Below are 12,898 nucleotides of genomic sequence, written 5' to 3'. Positions count from 1 at the left end.
GTGTGAATGGCCGCCCCATGGTCACGTTTTTGTTGGCTAATGCAAGTTTGTCTAGTTGGCAATTTCTTATGTATGCTAAAAATACGCACCATTTTTATTTATCAGTTATTTACGTATGATATATAGATAAAATTAATAATACAGCAGCTGCGACGTAACGTTGAGGCGGAAGTTTTTTCCGCTGTTTTATCAACAACTATCAGGAACCAAAGTTAGAGTGAGACTGAAGCGGCATCCGAGTGGTGCAAAGCAAAAGAAAATTGCGAACCGTTTACCGCTCACACGGCTTTGTTTGGCTGTCGTGAAATGCCATATGTATGTTGAAATCGAAGCACCTTTCAATACCTAAAATGTAAAACCGAATTGTAAAAAGCACCTGTAACTGTATATTAACAGACGACCACCAAAACAATCGGCTCTAAAGACTGTGCAATTGTAAACATTTAAACAGCTGATTCAAGAGAGTAGAGTTGCCCGGACAGAGAGAGAAATTTAGAGAGAACGATTTAAAACAAACGTGCATTTATTTTGAATGCTCAATATTCTACAATTAACAGATTTTTGTTTTTAGGTAGCTACAATATACTTGGGTGTTTTGTACATTTCGTAGGCGAATTCCTCTTGATGGCTGGGATCATATTCCAATCCCACATAGTCAATTTCCAAACCAAATGGCCCATCCATGCCTTTTTTGGCTGCCACAGAGAAGCCAAAGTGAGTTACACAATCCAGAGGTATTGCATTCTGACGATCCTGTACACGACCCTTGGAGGATAGAAAGAACTTGGAGAAGGGTATCTTTGCTATTTGCCAGTGAGGGCCACCGCGTGTATAAAGTACATAGTGATATATATCGTTCCACATGAGATCGAAATAGCCCTCTGTGTGTAAATTAATTAGATAGCTGCGTCCGTCGCCGCGCACCTTCATAATCAACATGTTGTACTGAGTCCAGTCGTATGTAGACTCTCGCTTAAATGATTTCTATTAGGAAATAGACTTGCAATTAGAAATCAATCCTGCAGTGACTTATTAACCTTTACTGACCCGCACACGCTTAGTGCGTATATTCGCATAGCCGGTGCGCTTGATGATGCCATCCTTGGTATGCTGAGAACTAACTTCGCCGTGGAAGAGTCCGGCCCCTGAAGCACTTAGCTCTAATGTGGCTTTGCTTTTGCCTTCACCGTGATCCGCATCTGTTGTCACTGTCCATTTATCGAGTACATCCGGTGCTTTGAAATCGAACACTATATCCGTTTCTCCGGGTCGAAATACTAGAATTGGATCGCTTTCGAGTTTTTCTTTTACTTCCTGACGCCATAGCTTGATTTCCTCTTTTAAGTCCCGTAGTCCATCAATTATAAGCTGCTTTTTTGATGGCTCCGGTAGTTTTGTTTTGTAGCCGGATTTCTTTTCTCGCTCCCAAAACGTGCGCTGCACTGCGGTTGTATGAATTTGCGCTGCTGGGAGCCAGCAACTTAAACGTTGCGTTTGTCTGACTAGGCAGTGCATACTAACATATTTTGTTAAATAAAATAACAATTAAATAAGCGGCACCAAGAACCTCAACGTAACAAATCTCAGCTGTGCATTTTTGGTATTCTCATCATTGCGGCAGCAGCAATGCTCCACAGATGCTTGTGAATGGCATTGCAATAAAAATTTGCAGACCCTTCGCTGTGAATGGCACAAGTGGATATTGTTCTTGTTATTAGTGCTTTTAACAGTGCAAAGTTCTTCGAAATTGGACATAATAATTTAGTATGAGGTCAGACCAAGTTGAAAAATGTGCACCAAGCAGTGAATGGAATGTGTTGTACTGGATACTTGGGAGCATCCTAATGCCTGTGGCTTTGCCACTGGCCTTCATAAATTTATGGCAACGCTTTCGCGCCCAGAAGTACCGAAACCAATTACCCGGCAAAGTAGAAGACAATAAATTTAGTTTCAAATTGTTTTATACTAAATTTGGTATCAAATTCTTCTAGGTTGTGCTGATAACTGGTGCCAGTTCTGGCTTGGGGGAGTCCCTTGCGCACGTCTTTTATAAAGCGGGCTGTAAGATTATCTTAGCTGCCCGTCGGGTTGAAGAGCTGGAGCGCGTAAAGAAGGATCTAATGAAACTGGACGTTGTAAGTTATGTCTTCTACTTTTATTGATATATTCATATTGATATATATAGATACTTGCAGGATCCCGCATACCCGCCCACCGTTCTGGCCTTGGATCTATCTGAACTTAATTCTATGCCAGATTTTGTTAAACGCGCCTTGGGTGTTTACAATCAAGTCGATATCTTGATAAATAATGGTGGCATTAGTGTACGCGCCGATGTTGCCACCACAGCTATTGACGTCGACCTAAAGGTAATGGTGGTCAATTATTTTGGCACCGTGGCGTTGACAAAAGGTATTTTCTAGTAAATTTTTGTTCGATAATGTTTATTATCTAGCTCATCTAATATAAAATAGCTCTGTTGCCTTCTATGGTAAAACGTCAGAGTGGTCACATATGCTTCATTAGCTCTGTGCAAGGAAAGTTTGCGATACCTCAGCGAGCAGCTTATTCCGCCTCCAAACATGCACTGCAAGCATTCGCCGATGCGCTGCGTGCTGAGGTGGCCAATAAGAATGTGTACGTTTCCTGTGTCAGTCCTGGTTACATACGCACACAGCTCTCAATGAATGCTCTGACGGGAGCGGGCACTAACTATGGCAGTAAGTATAAATGCCATTCATAAGTAAGCTGGTAGTTAATTCATTTGCATTTCTCTCGCTTTCAGAAATGGATGAAACTACGGCCAAGGGCATGTCGCCCGATAAGTTAGCGGAACGCATATTACAATGCATTATGCGCAAGAAACCAGATATAATTGTCAGCGATGTCCAGGCTAAAATTGCCTATTACTTACGTCATTTGTTGCCCTCTCTCTATTTTTGGATTATGGCTAAACGGGCCTCAAAATTGGAAAAGGCTGAGAAAAAAGCTAATTAAGTAAATGTGTTTCGTTTCTGTAAGTTTAGTTTCATTTTTTTTATTGTTATTTTAATTTTGCTTGAAATGGGAAATTATAAAAAAATATTGCAACAGTGTGCAGTTTAAAAAAATTAGTTAGTTATTTGCATTAACATTTAATGATAATATTAATAAATTAAATAATTACTGCATTCATACCATTATTATTATTAAGTAAAACTTAAGTGTCACACATTTGCTCTCTGTCTCTCTGTTAGCAACTTATATTATTTAAGAATTATTGTACTTAAATTATGCTTGCTTTTGCTTTACGGCTTTCGATTTACGCGTTATTTAATTGACGACAGAAATACTTTTCGTACTTGATACGTTCTTTGACAACATTTAAAACTTTGTTATTTAACTAGGGGTTTGGTTCTCTACGAGTGATTCTTGGAGTATGTGTATTTAAAATTCATTTAGCTAAATTATAAAAAATAGTTATTATCAAACCAGTGAAGTGGGTGCAAACCCTTTGTCAAAAGGAATACACAAATAAAATTAATTACAATTGAGGTACACACACAGATTTCAAAATCGTTTTGCAGTTTTACGACTAAATAATTTATGTATATATATATATATATATATATATATATATATATATATATACATATATGTATATATAGATGCATATATATATAATTTAAAATCAATAAATTTCTTATGTACAATACACAAAAATGGTTCATTTCGCGCTAAAATAGTCTTTCTGTCACGCTCAAAATACTTTCAGCTTAGATAATAATTATTTGCAGTTTTTATATACAATACATAAACATTGGCAATTTTTTTTTTTTAATTTTTGTATTTTTTTTGGTAAATTTTATGATTTTGCCGAGATACCTTAATGTCATAAAATAATCTGCGCGTTGTATAGTTTCGTATTTAAATAGTTATCAATAGGTGTTCGTGTGAGATTTTCATGGGTTTTTTCGTTAAGATAAACTTAATACTATATTTCGATTTATGTTACTTTTAATTTTCTTAATAAGCATTTCAAAGCGATTGTCGCGTAATTTTGTTTTTCCGTTTCATAACTTGCCTACGCGTTTACGTTAACTGTCTTTACTTCCACTTGTTTCGGGTTGATCATTTGAGCTGAGCTTATGACTGACTTCCTATTAATGTGTTGTATATTCCAAAAAAATATACCATATACCCATGTGCTCATTGCACGCCCCCATCTATGAGTACTTTGTCCAGCCAATGCGATAATGCAAATACATATCAGAACTATACGCAATTTAAAATACGACGAGCTTTCAACACATTACTTACATACATATGTAAATATCTAGGGATTATTTCAATTAGCTTAGACTATAAAACGCTAGTTATTTGAGGCTCGTTTTCTTAAATCTCCGCAAGCCGTCTGCTTTCCTTTGTGATTTGATACGCTACGTGACTATCGTATGTACTGAATATCGGTTAGGTGTTTTGTTCTTTATTGCTTTCTAATCTTTTATTGTTTGCATATAAAAACTATTTGTCTTTCGATTTTATTTCCTATATACACTACTTCTAAGAATGGCGCAGGCAATGGTGTGTGTGTGTGGATGTGCGGATGTGGGGATAACTGCAGAGTGGAGAACTGTTTAAACTGCTTTTTATTAAGTTTCATTTGATTCTGTTGCGACTACTAATTACTACAATTCGATGCATTTTACTTTTGATTTATTGACAGTTATCGTTGGTTATAATTGTTACTAATATCATTTATGTATATTACTTGCAACTTTCCCGGGCTAACCACTTGGCTACACTCGTCCCATCTCAACTACAAATCTTATAAACATTTTTGATCTTCTTGGAAAGTATTCATAAGAGTATTCATTTGTTTTGTTTTAAAATGTTCTTGGTTAAATTTTCGTTTATGTTTGTTTATACATTCCTTACTAAAATAGCACCTTATATTGTTTTTCTGTGTGTCGAAGTTTATATAGACAATGGTCGTTGTTCGAAACGTAGAGAACATGATTTAAGAAAATAAAGATATGTCATATGTAAAGATAGCATAATACTGTGTAGGAATTCATATAAAACAGAGATAAATACAATAACAGTTTGAAACTGTGTAGCGATCGAGTTTCGTTGTATCGATGTACAGATGTGTGTAGTATATATAGATAAATATCTAGATTAGTTCTTCATCGGTCTATTGCAATAATTATTAATTGTTTGCTTTACAAAAATAGTTTAGCCTAGGCCGGTTTCATTATGGTTTTCTTTGTTTTTCAAAGCTAATGAAATTCTAATTGTGGAACGTTAGTATAAATTTCAAATTAGTTAGGATATTGTTGATTCATACATACAACACGATCGATCGTATTACGACAACTGAACACAATTCACATAGGTATAGATAAAAGTACAGAGTTACAAGATACAGTTACGTAGATCACGAATACAATACAACAGTAAATACAGTTAAATATTATGTAGTAAAAGGTACAATGTGCGGTGAGTGCATCTGGCTTCGGCGGTGGCATTGGCGTTGGTGTTGGTGTTAGGTGTTGGGTGTTAGGTGTACACCTTAAGTGTTGGGTGTGTCAGGTGAATATTCAATGGTATCGATTTGTGTGTTAGTGAAGCCATAAGCACGAGCGTTGTTAGCATTTTTATAGCCTTGCAGTGTGGATCATAGTTCTATATAAATATATACACATAACGTAAAGAAGAAGATGCCTATCTATTACCAATCTATTACCAATCACTGGAGCTTTTTGTTTTTAATTCCAGATTATGTCCACATGTGGAGGAGAATGGGTAAAATTTTTATTTATCTATAGATATAATTGAGTAAAAATCGTATTTAGCTTCATAACTCTCCAATAACAGATGCATCTTACACATGCGCTATATAATAGATCCTTTTAGCTGCAAGAATATTTAAAATTCGGCATTCCGAATATGACTATTTCTTTTGCTTGGTTAATGCGGGATTCGTGGTCGGTTTGGTATGTGTGGAGGGGCGTGGCGTTCACATATTCAGCAGAAACGGCAAGTTTAAGGCAGTGTAAAGTACATATATGTATGTATTTATGTATATATATACAAATCTAAATTTATATATATATGCATGTAAACCTATGCGACAATTTGTATAACTAACTTTAGGACTTATCACTTTCACTTGGTTGCTTTGAAATGGATACGAGCAACTGTGCTGCTCTTAGCTAACCAGGTTTTCAATGTCAGAGACAACCACCTCCAGATCCGATGGTAACTCGTTGTCCAGCGTTGTTGGTGGAGGTACAACAGCAGCAACAGCAGCGGTAGCGGCAGCTGTTGTCGCATTGGAACGCGCTCGGAAATTGTTTAGACTGCGTCGCATCGGCTGCGTCGCTTGCCGTTGACTGGGCATGGCGCTTGTGGAGGCGGATTGTTGTAGAGGGAGGGAGGAAGGCAGCGGTAGCGCCGGTGCCATTCCGCTAGACGTTGTTGTCGCTGTGCTTGTAGACGATTGACGTGAAAAGCTCGGCGCCGTCACAGTCGCCGCTGCGGAGACACTGCTCTGGCTCTGGCCATTGAGGCTGGCGCGTGGAATGTTGCTGAAGCTGTTGCGTGTATTGCGCGTGGGCGGGACCGGTGCTGCCTGGGGCGTTGCATTGGAGGTGCTGCTATTTCTGCGCAGATTTGCGTTGGAAGAGGAGCGACGTTGCGGCGCTGCGGCTGGAGGGGATGCCACAGCTGCTAGCGCTGTGGGCGGATCTTTGCCGTTTTTGGCTGCGCTCGCTTTCAGATTCAGACTACTGCGCTTCTTGGACTTAGCCATGTTCTGACTGAGATTTATCAGATTTTGCGTGCTACCAAAGTTACGCGTCAGATTTATTGATCCGCCGGCGGGCTGTGACTCATGCTTGGCCGTTTTGCTGCTGCTACGTCGCGGCGCTACAGCGAATGGATTATGCGTGGATAGCGAATTGGAGCGCCGATAAGAGTTGCGCTGCGACGCAGGCGCAGCTGCAGCCTCTAGGCCAGCGCGATTGGAAGAACTGGGCGCTATCTTGCCAGCAGCACTACTGCTGCTGCCAGGTTTGCTTGTGGCGGCAGGCTCAGTGGCTGCACTGGCTCCGGGCAGCTCCACGTTCTCATAGCAGTGCTCTGTGCTGCGCGGGGGCGGCTTTAGTGTCTCGTAGTTGGGCTCGCTTACCGTCAGTATTTGATTATCGTCATCCGCTTCGTTGCACAGCAGCAAGGCAGTGCGCTTGGTACGCTCTGTGTAGGGGGCCTTGGATGTTGTGGCCGCCTGCCCGCTGGAGCGTGTGTTCTGCGCCTTCTGCGCACGTTTTGGACGCGCGCCAGCGCTTACGCCCACCACGTGCGTCTTTACCTTGGGCTTCTTGGACAGACGCAACGAGAACTTGAACGGCGGCTTGTAGACGACTTGCAGTTTCACCTTCTCATTTGAGAGATTTCCCATGGACTTGGTCTTCTGCGGAGTCTTCTGCACCAACCGCTCGGGCGTTGATTGTGATTTGCTCATCACCTTGTGCACACGCGAGCTATGATCTATGTGCGACAGTGGCTGTGCCACAATCGGTGATTCCAACAGCCAGCGCTGCACTTTGCCGAAGGTGTTCATGTGATTGTTAGTGGTTGACAGATTTGAGGCATCATCGGCGCCAGCTGCATTGTTGTTGCGATGCGAGTAGTCGATGATTTCCTTCATATGCTTGCCCAGCTTTTTGGACTTTTTGGTTGAATCCTCCTCAGCGGCACTTGACTTCAGCTTCTTTTTGTTCACTGCCTGCGTTCTGCTCGGTTTCTTTGGCTCCATATTCCCGCTGCCCTTGGTTGCCGCACTACTACGTACTCCTGCTGCTGTTGTTGCTCCTGTTGCTAAGCCGATTCCTGACTTCTTGCTGCGTTCGCCACGAACTTTTTTCTTGAATGGCACCTTAGTGCGCACGGCAGTGTGTACTATAACACCGTTGTTGTTCTCCGGCAGACGCACTGTTTCCGTGGTGGCACTGTGTATGATGGTCACTGACTTAAGCTTCAGATTCGAGCGTTTCGCCAGCAGCTTTGTGCTCATGACCTGTGGCAAGAATATAGTAAATTATTATATTTATGGTAAATAAAACTGGGTGGTTGGGTTGCGTATGAGTGCATGAAATAAAGCATAGATTGGCTCTACATAAGCTATTGAGATCAATGGCCAATGAACTGAGCTCTACGGGGTTCAGTTTCAGGTACATTGCTGGCCTCACCATCGCCCAAGGCCTGCGTTTTGGCCTCATACTGATCCCTCAGCATACTTGTGACCACACGCATTAACTTGTCAAACAAAAACGTATTAAACATAACAAAACATAATTTTTCTTCGGGTTTCCGAATATGTAAGAAAATTGAGATTCATCACATACCAGTAATAAAAAGACTCCAATAGCGGCCAGAGCTACAGTGTACCAATGATTCTGCACCCACTTCTTGAAGGTAGCAATACTCTCCTCGGAGAGCAGCAGTTTACGCAGCGTGGCTAATGGACCCGATGGGTCCACTTCACGGCATTTTTGGAAGACATCACAGTAGCTGTCGAACACGATGAGATTAGTAAATAATAAAATTATTGGAATGCCATAAAATACCCATTGTAATCATTGCAAGGCGTGCCAGGTTTGGAGTACATATCGGGCACATCGAAGGGCGCCTCGTTCCACTCAAATGAACTGCGACAGGGATTATCTTCACCAGGCAGCTTGCAGCATAGTTCGCAGGACTTGATACGATCATCCTGTGGACCTGGTATGCACTGGCACGACTCTAGTCCGTAAGCCAAGCAAATGCTGCCCGTACAATCACCCATGTAACATACAAACTCCTTGTTGCAAATCGTTTTGTTGGGCTTGTTCACCGATGGCGGGCACTGGGGCACGCGTCCGTCGCAGAACGAGGGATCCCGGCAGCCATTGTCATCGCGACACTTGTCGCCGAATTTCACCTTGCAATCCGTGGTGCAGCAGGGTCCCTGCGAGGGACTACAGCGCGCATGCGGCGTTAGTGTGCACGGCGTTTCATCCAAATGCGGCTGCCGGGACATGGGAAAACAGCACGAATCCTTGCAGTCCTCCTCCCAGCCGCAGTCGCATTGTTCGCCCGGCTCGACTACACCATTACCGCAAATGGATGACTGGGGCTCCGTGAAGCAGCCCTTCATCGAACGCGCCTTGGCGTTCAGCACGGGCTCAATGGATTTTAAGGAGCAGGCACTGAATTTATTATTATTCTTCTTATCCCCCGAAGTGGCACGTGCGAACATTATAAAGTTGCCATCCTCGCCGCCTGGCGTGCACTGCTCCGGATCGTGCTGTCGATGGGTAAGAGACTTTGTTAGTTATACACATTTGATATATATTATAGGATTTAATTACGGGAGAGCCAAAGTTATGGCCAATCTCGTGAGCTAGCGTAACATGCGAAACGGCGGGCGGCACATGTTTTCCATAATTGAGGAGCGTTACAATGCCTGTGTTTAAGGATTTAAGGGAACCGCGATAGTGTCCGTTCTTTTCGCAAACACCACCCGCATTTTTCAGATCGCCCGTCCAAGCTAGACCCAAGGTGCCCATCTCGAAGTCGCGGTATGTGAACATGTAGGCCAGACAGAAGGCATCGTAATCCTCCTCTGTAATTGAATGTAAGGATATTATAAGGAAATTGCAAAACGGAGTTAATTGCTAACCTGAGAACAATTCCAAGAATTTTTCCACACCATAGTTGCCGGGAAATCTATAACTAGGATCCTTCATGGCGTTCATGTTGTGCACTTTAATACGCTTTATCATAAACGTAATGTTGTCGGGTTTTCCGTCGTTATTAAAGTCCGTATTACGGTAAATAGAATTGGCACGCTGAACGTGGCGTGTGATGGCCTCGATGGAGGCCTCATCGCTGCCCATTTTCTGGAAGAACGTGTGATCTGCCTGCAAATAGAGCATGCAAGTTGTCTTGCGATCATATAGGAGGCGCGGAGCGTTGTGTATATCATCGCCTCGCCCACTCAACAGATTCGTCATCAACATGCTATTAAAACTGGGATTGTGTGGATTGGGTGCAAATATAATCTCCGGATTGTAGTTGTTCACAATGATGTTCGGTTTCTTAGTGGCACCGTTTTTGGTAATGATCTCCACGTGTGTCTTGTGGCTGGGTCGGTCGTTGTTGCCCATTGAAAGTGTTGTCCAATTTGCATTGAAAAAGTTATTTGGCAGGCTGTTGTTATTATTGGCATTGGGCTCCTCATAGGGTGTACCGAATTCCGGTTCTATGGGTCGATTGAATGTGCTAACGATAATATTTTTGTGTTTCGTGTACAATTTTCGTACATTGTTGTTGCTGTTGCTATTAGTATTGGTATTGCTGTTGTAGCTGCGACTGGTGTCGCCAACATTGGAGGGATTATAGTTATTTACAAGTATGTTGCGATTGGGCGTAGGTTTCGTTAGCGTGGCCAGAAAACTTTCTGTGCTGCGCATGGTTGATGTTGTGGACTTTTTAGATTCCTCGTCGCTGCGATCCTCTTCAGAGGCGAGCACGCGAAAATCATCATTGTAGGGCACTTCTAAATCCAACGGCAGCGGAGGATTGCGATTATAATTTGGTACTGTGACATGCTATGGTTGAAAATTAAAGCATTAGTAAAATATATGAATATAAATATATTGTATTGTATTTCTTATTTATTTACCTCCTCTTCGGGCAGCCACCGTTTACGTCTCAATCGCTCGCTGGCACAGTGCGTCTTGACAGGCGCCTGGGAGGATATGCCACTGGCAAATGAGTTCTGATGCTGCATATTTACATCGCTCAGCTTATAAACTATGCTGTGTACGCCACTCTCCGCCAGCTGCTGTGAATATCGCTGCGCTGGCTCTATATAATAGTGCTCCGCTTGCGTCTCAATGGTACCATCTAGGAGATTATCACTTGTGAGTATTGCCTGAACATGGGCTTGTTCATCGTCCTCCAAGCTGCCCGTGTAAATGCGTGAGACATCGTAATCGATGGCCCCCAATGTATTCTCAATTTGAACATCATGCGCAAACACCGAATTGGGTTGCTGACGCAGCACCAGCAGGAAGTCTCTGTAAACACAATGAATCAGTTTGTGTGTAAAAAATGAGTTGCAGTATCAACCCACGCACGTACCTGTCATGTGCAGAGAAATTCAGGCGAATTGTGTGCGCCAGTCCCACAGGTGAACCACTTGAGGGCTCAACTTGCCGTTTTCGACGTGCGCGTGCTTGCTCCAAATGGCGCAGCTGCGCTGCCTGCAGCACGGCGCGATCAAAGTTCGCCGCCTCCCAGTGCTTGATATATGGCGTCAGTTTATGTGTGTAGCCTAAATAAGAGCGTAGGTTAGCCAAACAGTGGTTAGAGAAAGTTCAATTTGTGGCCTTACCTGGTAGCTTGAGTGGCGTTGGGATTGCTAGCAGCTCGCTGATGGTCAACAGCAACGCCAGGAGCGCCAGCAGCCAGCCCATGCTTGCTCTAACTCTGTGTATATGTGTGCTGTAAAATCTATGTTCGTGTGTGTGTTTGTGTGTGAGTGTCTGTGGAAACCCAACTAGTTCTAGGCTGCGTTTGCTGGCTTCGATTGACCTTTGTTAGCCCGCCGTTTCTTACATTATTGCAGCAGTTGTTGCTTTGCCAATAAGAATTGCCAAACTGAAAAAATCCGTTACAGCCGCAACGCAAACAACATGCGACATCTCACGCGTAGCTGCTGCAAGAGAATGAGCAAAACACATATAAATAAGATTATTGCAATAACGGTAGACCGAGCAGCGCACAAAGAAATTGCACTTTTTTAAATACGAATTCATACAAAATATCACATACAGCATCCACTTGAGCAAAAGCAAACAACAGTGTAATAATACAACAACAAATCTTGCTTTCACCTTTTGCAGCGAGTTCGTTAGCTGGCGAAATTCGTAACTGATCAAAACAATAAAATATGTATGTACATCTTTTGTTCAAAATTTACGTATATGTTTTGCATAAATGGCAAAAGCAACAAACTGCTGGCAAGAAGAAGCACAGCATCAACATTCAGGCATCAGCATCTTATTAGCACTTTGTTCGCACACACACACGCGCGCACCTTTATACACGAACATGTTAAGCGTTGTGCTTGTGTTTGTGTGTGCCCGTGAAAATTACTGTTAGATTTTTTGCACACAGTTATATTTGGTCATTAAATGTATTGCATTCTTTTACACTATTGACAGCCGTTAAATTGAATAATAATCCTTTACTGTGTGTATTTGTTTGCTTGTGTATGTGGTTGTGTGTATTCTTGAAGTGAACCAAAATTCTACTCGTTGCTGTTGTTGTTAAGTAGCCAAAATAAAATACGTAAAATTCAATTAGCCAGTGTGAGAGGGGTTATTTTTCTGCACATAACAATTGTTGCACTTTTCGATTTGGTAATTGGATTTAGCTAACTCACAGGCAAAATATTAAAACAACTACAAAAGCACACGAACACACACACACATAAACACAAACACACATACGCAAAACAATCGACCTCCGCTCGCTGTTGTATTGCCATTAACGCTGTGGCGTAAATGGTAAGCCAGCCAAGTTTTTTTCTGGCCTAAACCTGTTCTCTGGCTTATTCACAGGCCCAAAATAAATTTTGGGTTCTTTATGTTGTGTGCATTTTATTAAGATGGTATTTTCAATTAACAAAACTCACTCTTTAATTAATTTAACGCTTTCATTTTAATGCAAATAATTTAAAAACAATTATTTTATTTCTCCCCACATAAAAAAACGGCTGCAGGTAACAAGTATCGATACTCTCTGAGCGCAGCCTACCAACATACCCGATTACAAATGTTGTGTATGTGTTTGTCAACAATAG

At 41.9% G+C, this 12,898-nt stretch overlaps 3 protein-coding genes across 7 annotated transcripts; 1 reads left to right on the top strand and 2 right to left on the bottom strand.

The window, feature by feature from the left end:
- Positions 1–505: 505 nt before the first annotated feature.
- On the bottom strand, positions 506–1,614 carry CIA30 (complex I intermediate-associated protein 30). The gene is made up of 2 exons (XM_018011224.2): positions 1,048–1,614; positions 506–984 (listed from the first exon to the last, which is right to left on the bottom strand). The coding sequence occupies exons 1-2, from the start codon at positions 1,513–1,515 to the stop codon at positions 568–570; spliced, it is 885 nt and encodes a 294-aa protein (XP_017866713.1). The 5' UTR covers positions 1,516–1,614; the 3' UTR covers positions 506–567.
- A 47-nt stretch (positions 1,615–1,661) lies between these two features.
- Positions 1,662–3,170, top strand: LOC108616176 (dehydrogenase/reductase SDR family protein 7-like). The gene is made up of 5 exons (XM_018011187.2): positions 1,662–1,928; positions 1,992–2,135; positions 2,196–2,412; positions 2,475–2,720; positions 2,786–3,170. The coding sequence occupies exons 1-5, from the start codon at positions 1,767–1,769 to the stop codon at positions 2,995–2,997; spliced, it is 981 nt and encodes a 326-aa protein (XP_017866676.1). The 5' UTR covers positions 1,662–1,766; the 3' UTR covers positions 2,998–3,170.
- A 111-nt stretch (positions 3,171–3,281) lies between these two features.
- Positions 3,282–12,847, bottom strand: Kul (Kuzbanian-like). Of its 5 annotated transcripts, none has more exons than XM_018011081.2 (9): positions 12,731–12,847; positions 11,426–11,746; positions 11,173–11,365; positions 10,712–11,108; positions 9,707–10,637; positions 9,396–9,649; positions 8,613–9,331; positions 8,391–8,556; positions 3,282–8,062 (listed from the first exon to the last, which is right to left on the bottom strand). In XM_018011081.2, exons 2-9 carry the CDS (start codon positions 11,505–11,507, stop codon positions 6,194–6,196), a joined length of 4,611 nt encoding a protein of 1,536 aa, XP_017866570.1. In that variant the 5' UTR covers positions 11,508–11,746; positions 12,731–12,847; the 3' UTR covers positions 3,282–6,193. The 5 variants fall into 5 exon arrangements, with proteins under 5 accessions (XP_017866570.1, XP_089319669.1, XP_089319610.1 ...); XM_089463543.1 differs by lacking the exon at positions 12,731–12,847 and adding an exon at positions 12,546–12,689 and having other exon boundaries at positions 11,426–11,749; XM_089463484.1 differs by lacking the exon at positions 12,731–12,847 and adding an exon at positions 11,928–12,115 and having other exon boundaries at positions 11,426–11,749.
- Between the last annotated feature and the right edge of the window lie 51 nt (positions 12,848–12,898).

Source organism: Drosophila arizonae, chromosome 2 (genome assembly GCF_054131065.1).
Source record: "Drosophila arizonae isolate 15081-1271.41 chromosome 2, UAZ_ARI_1.0, whole genome shotgun sequence".
NCBI lineage: Eukaryota > Metazoa > Arthropoda > Insecta > Diptera > Drosophilidae > Drosophila > Drosophila arizonae.
This window is presented reverse-complemented; position numbering and strand designations above follow the sequence as displayed.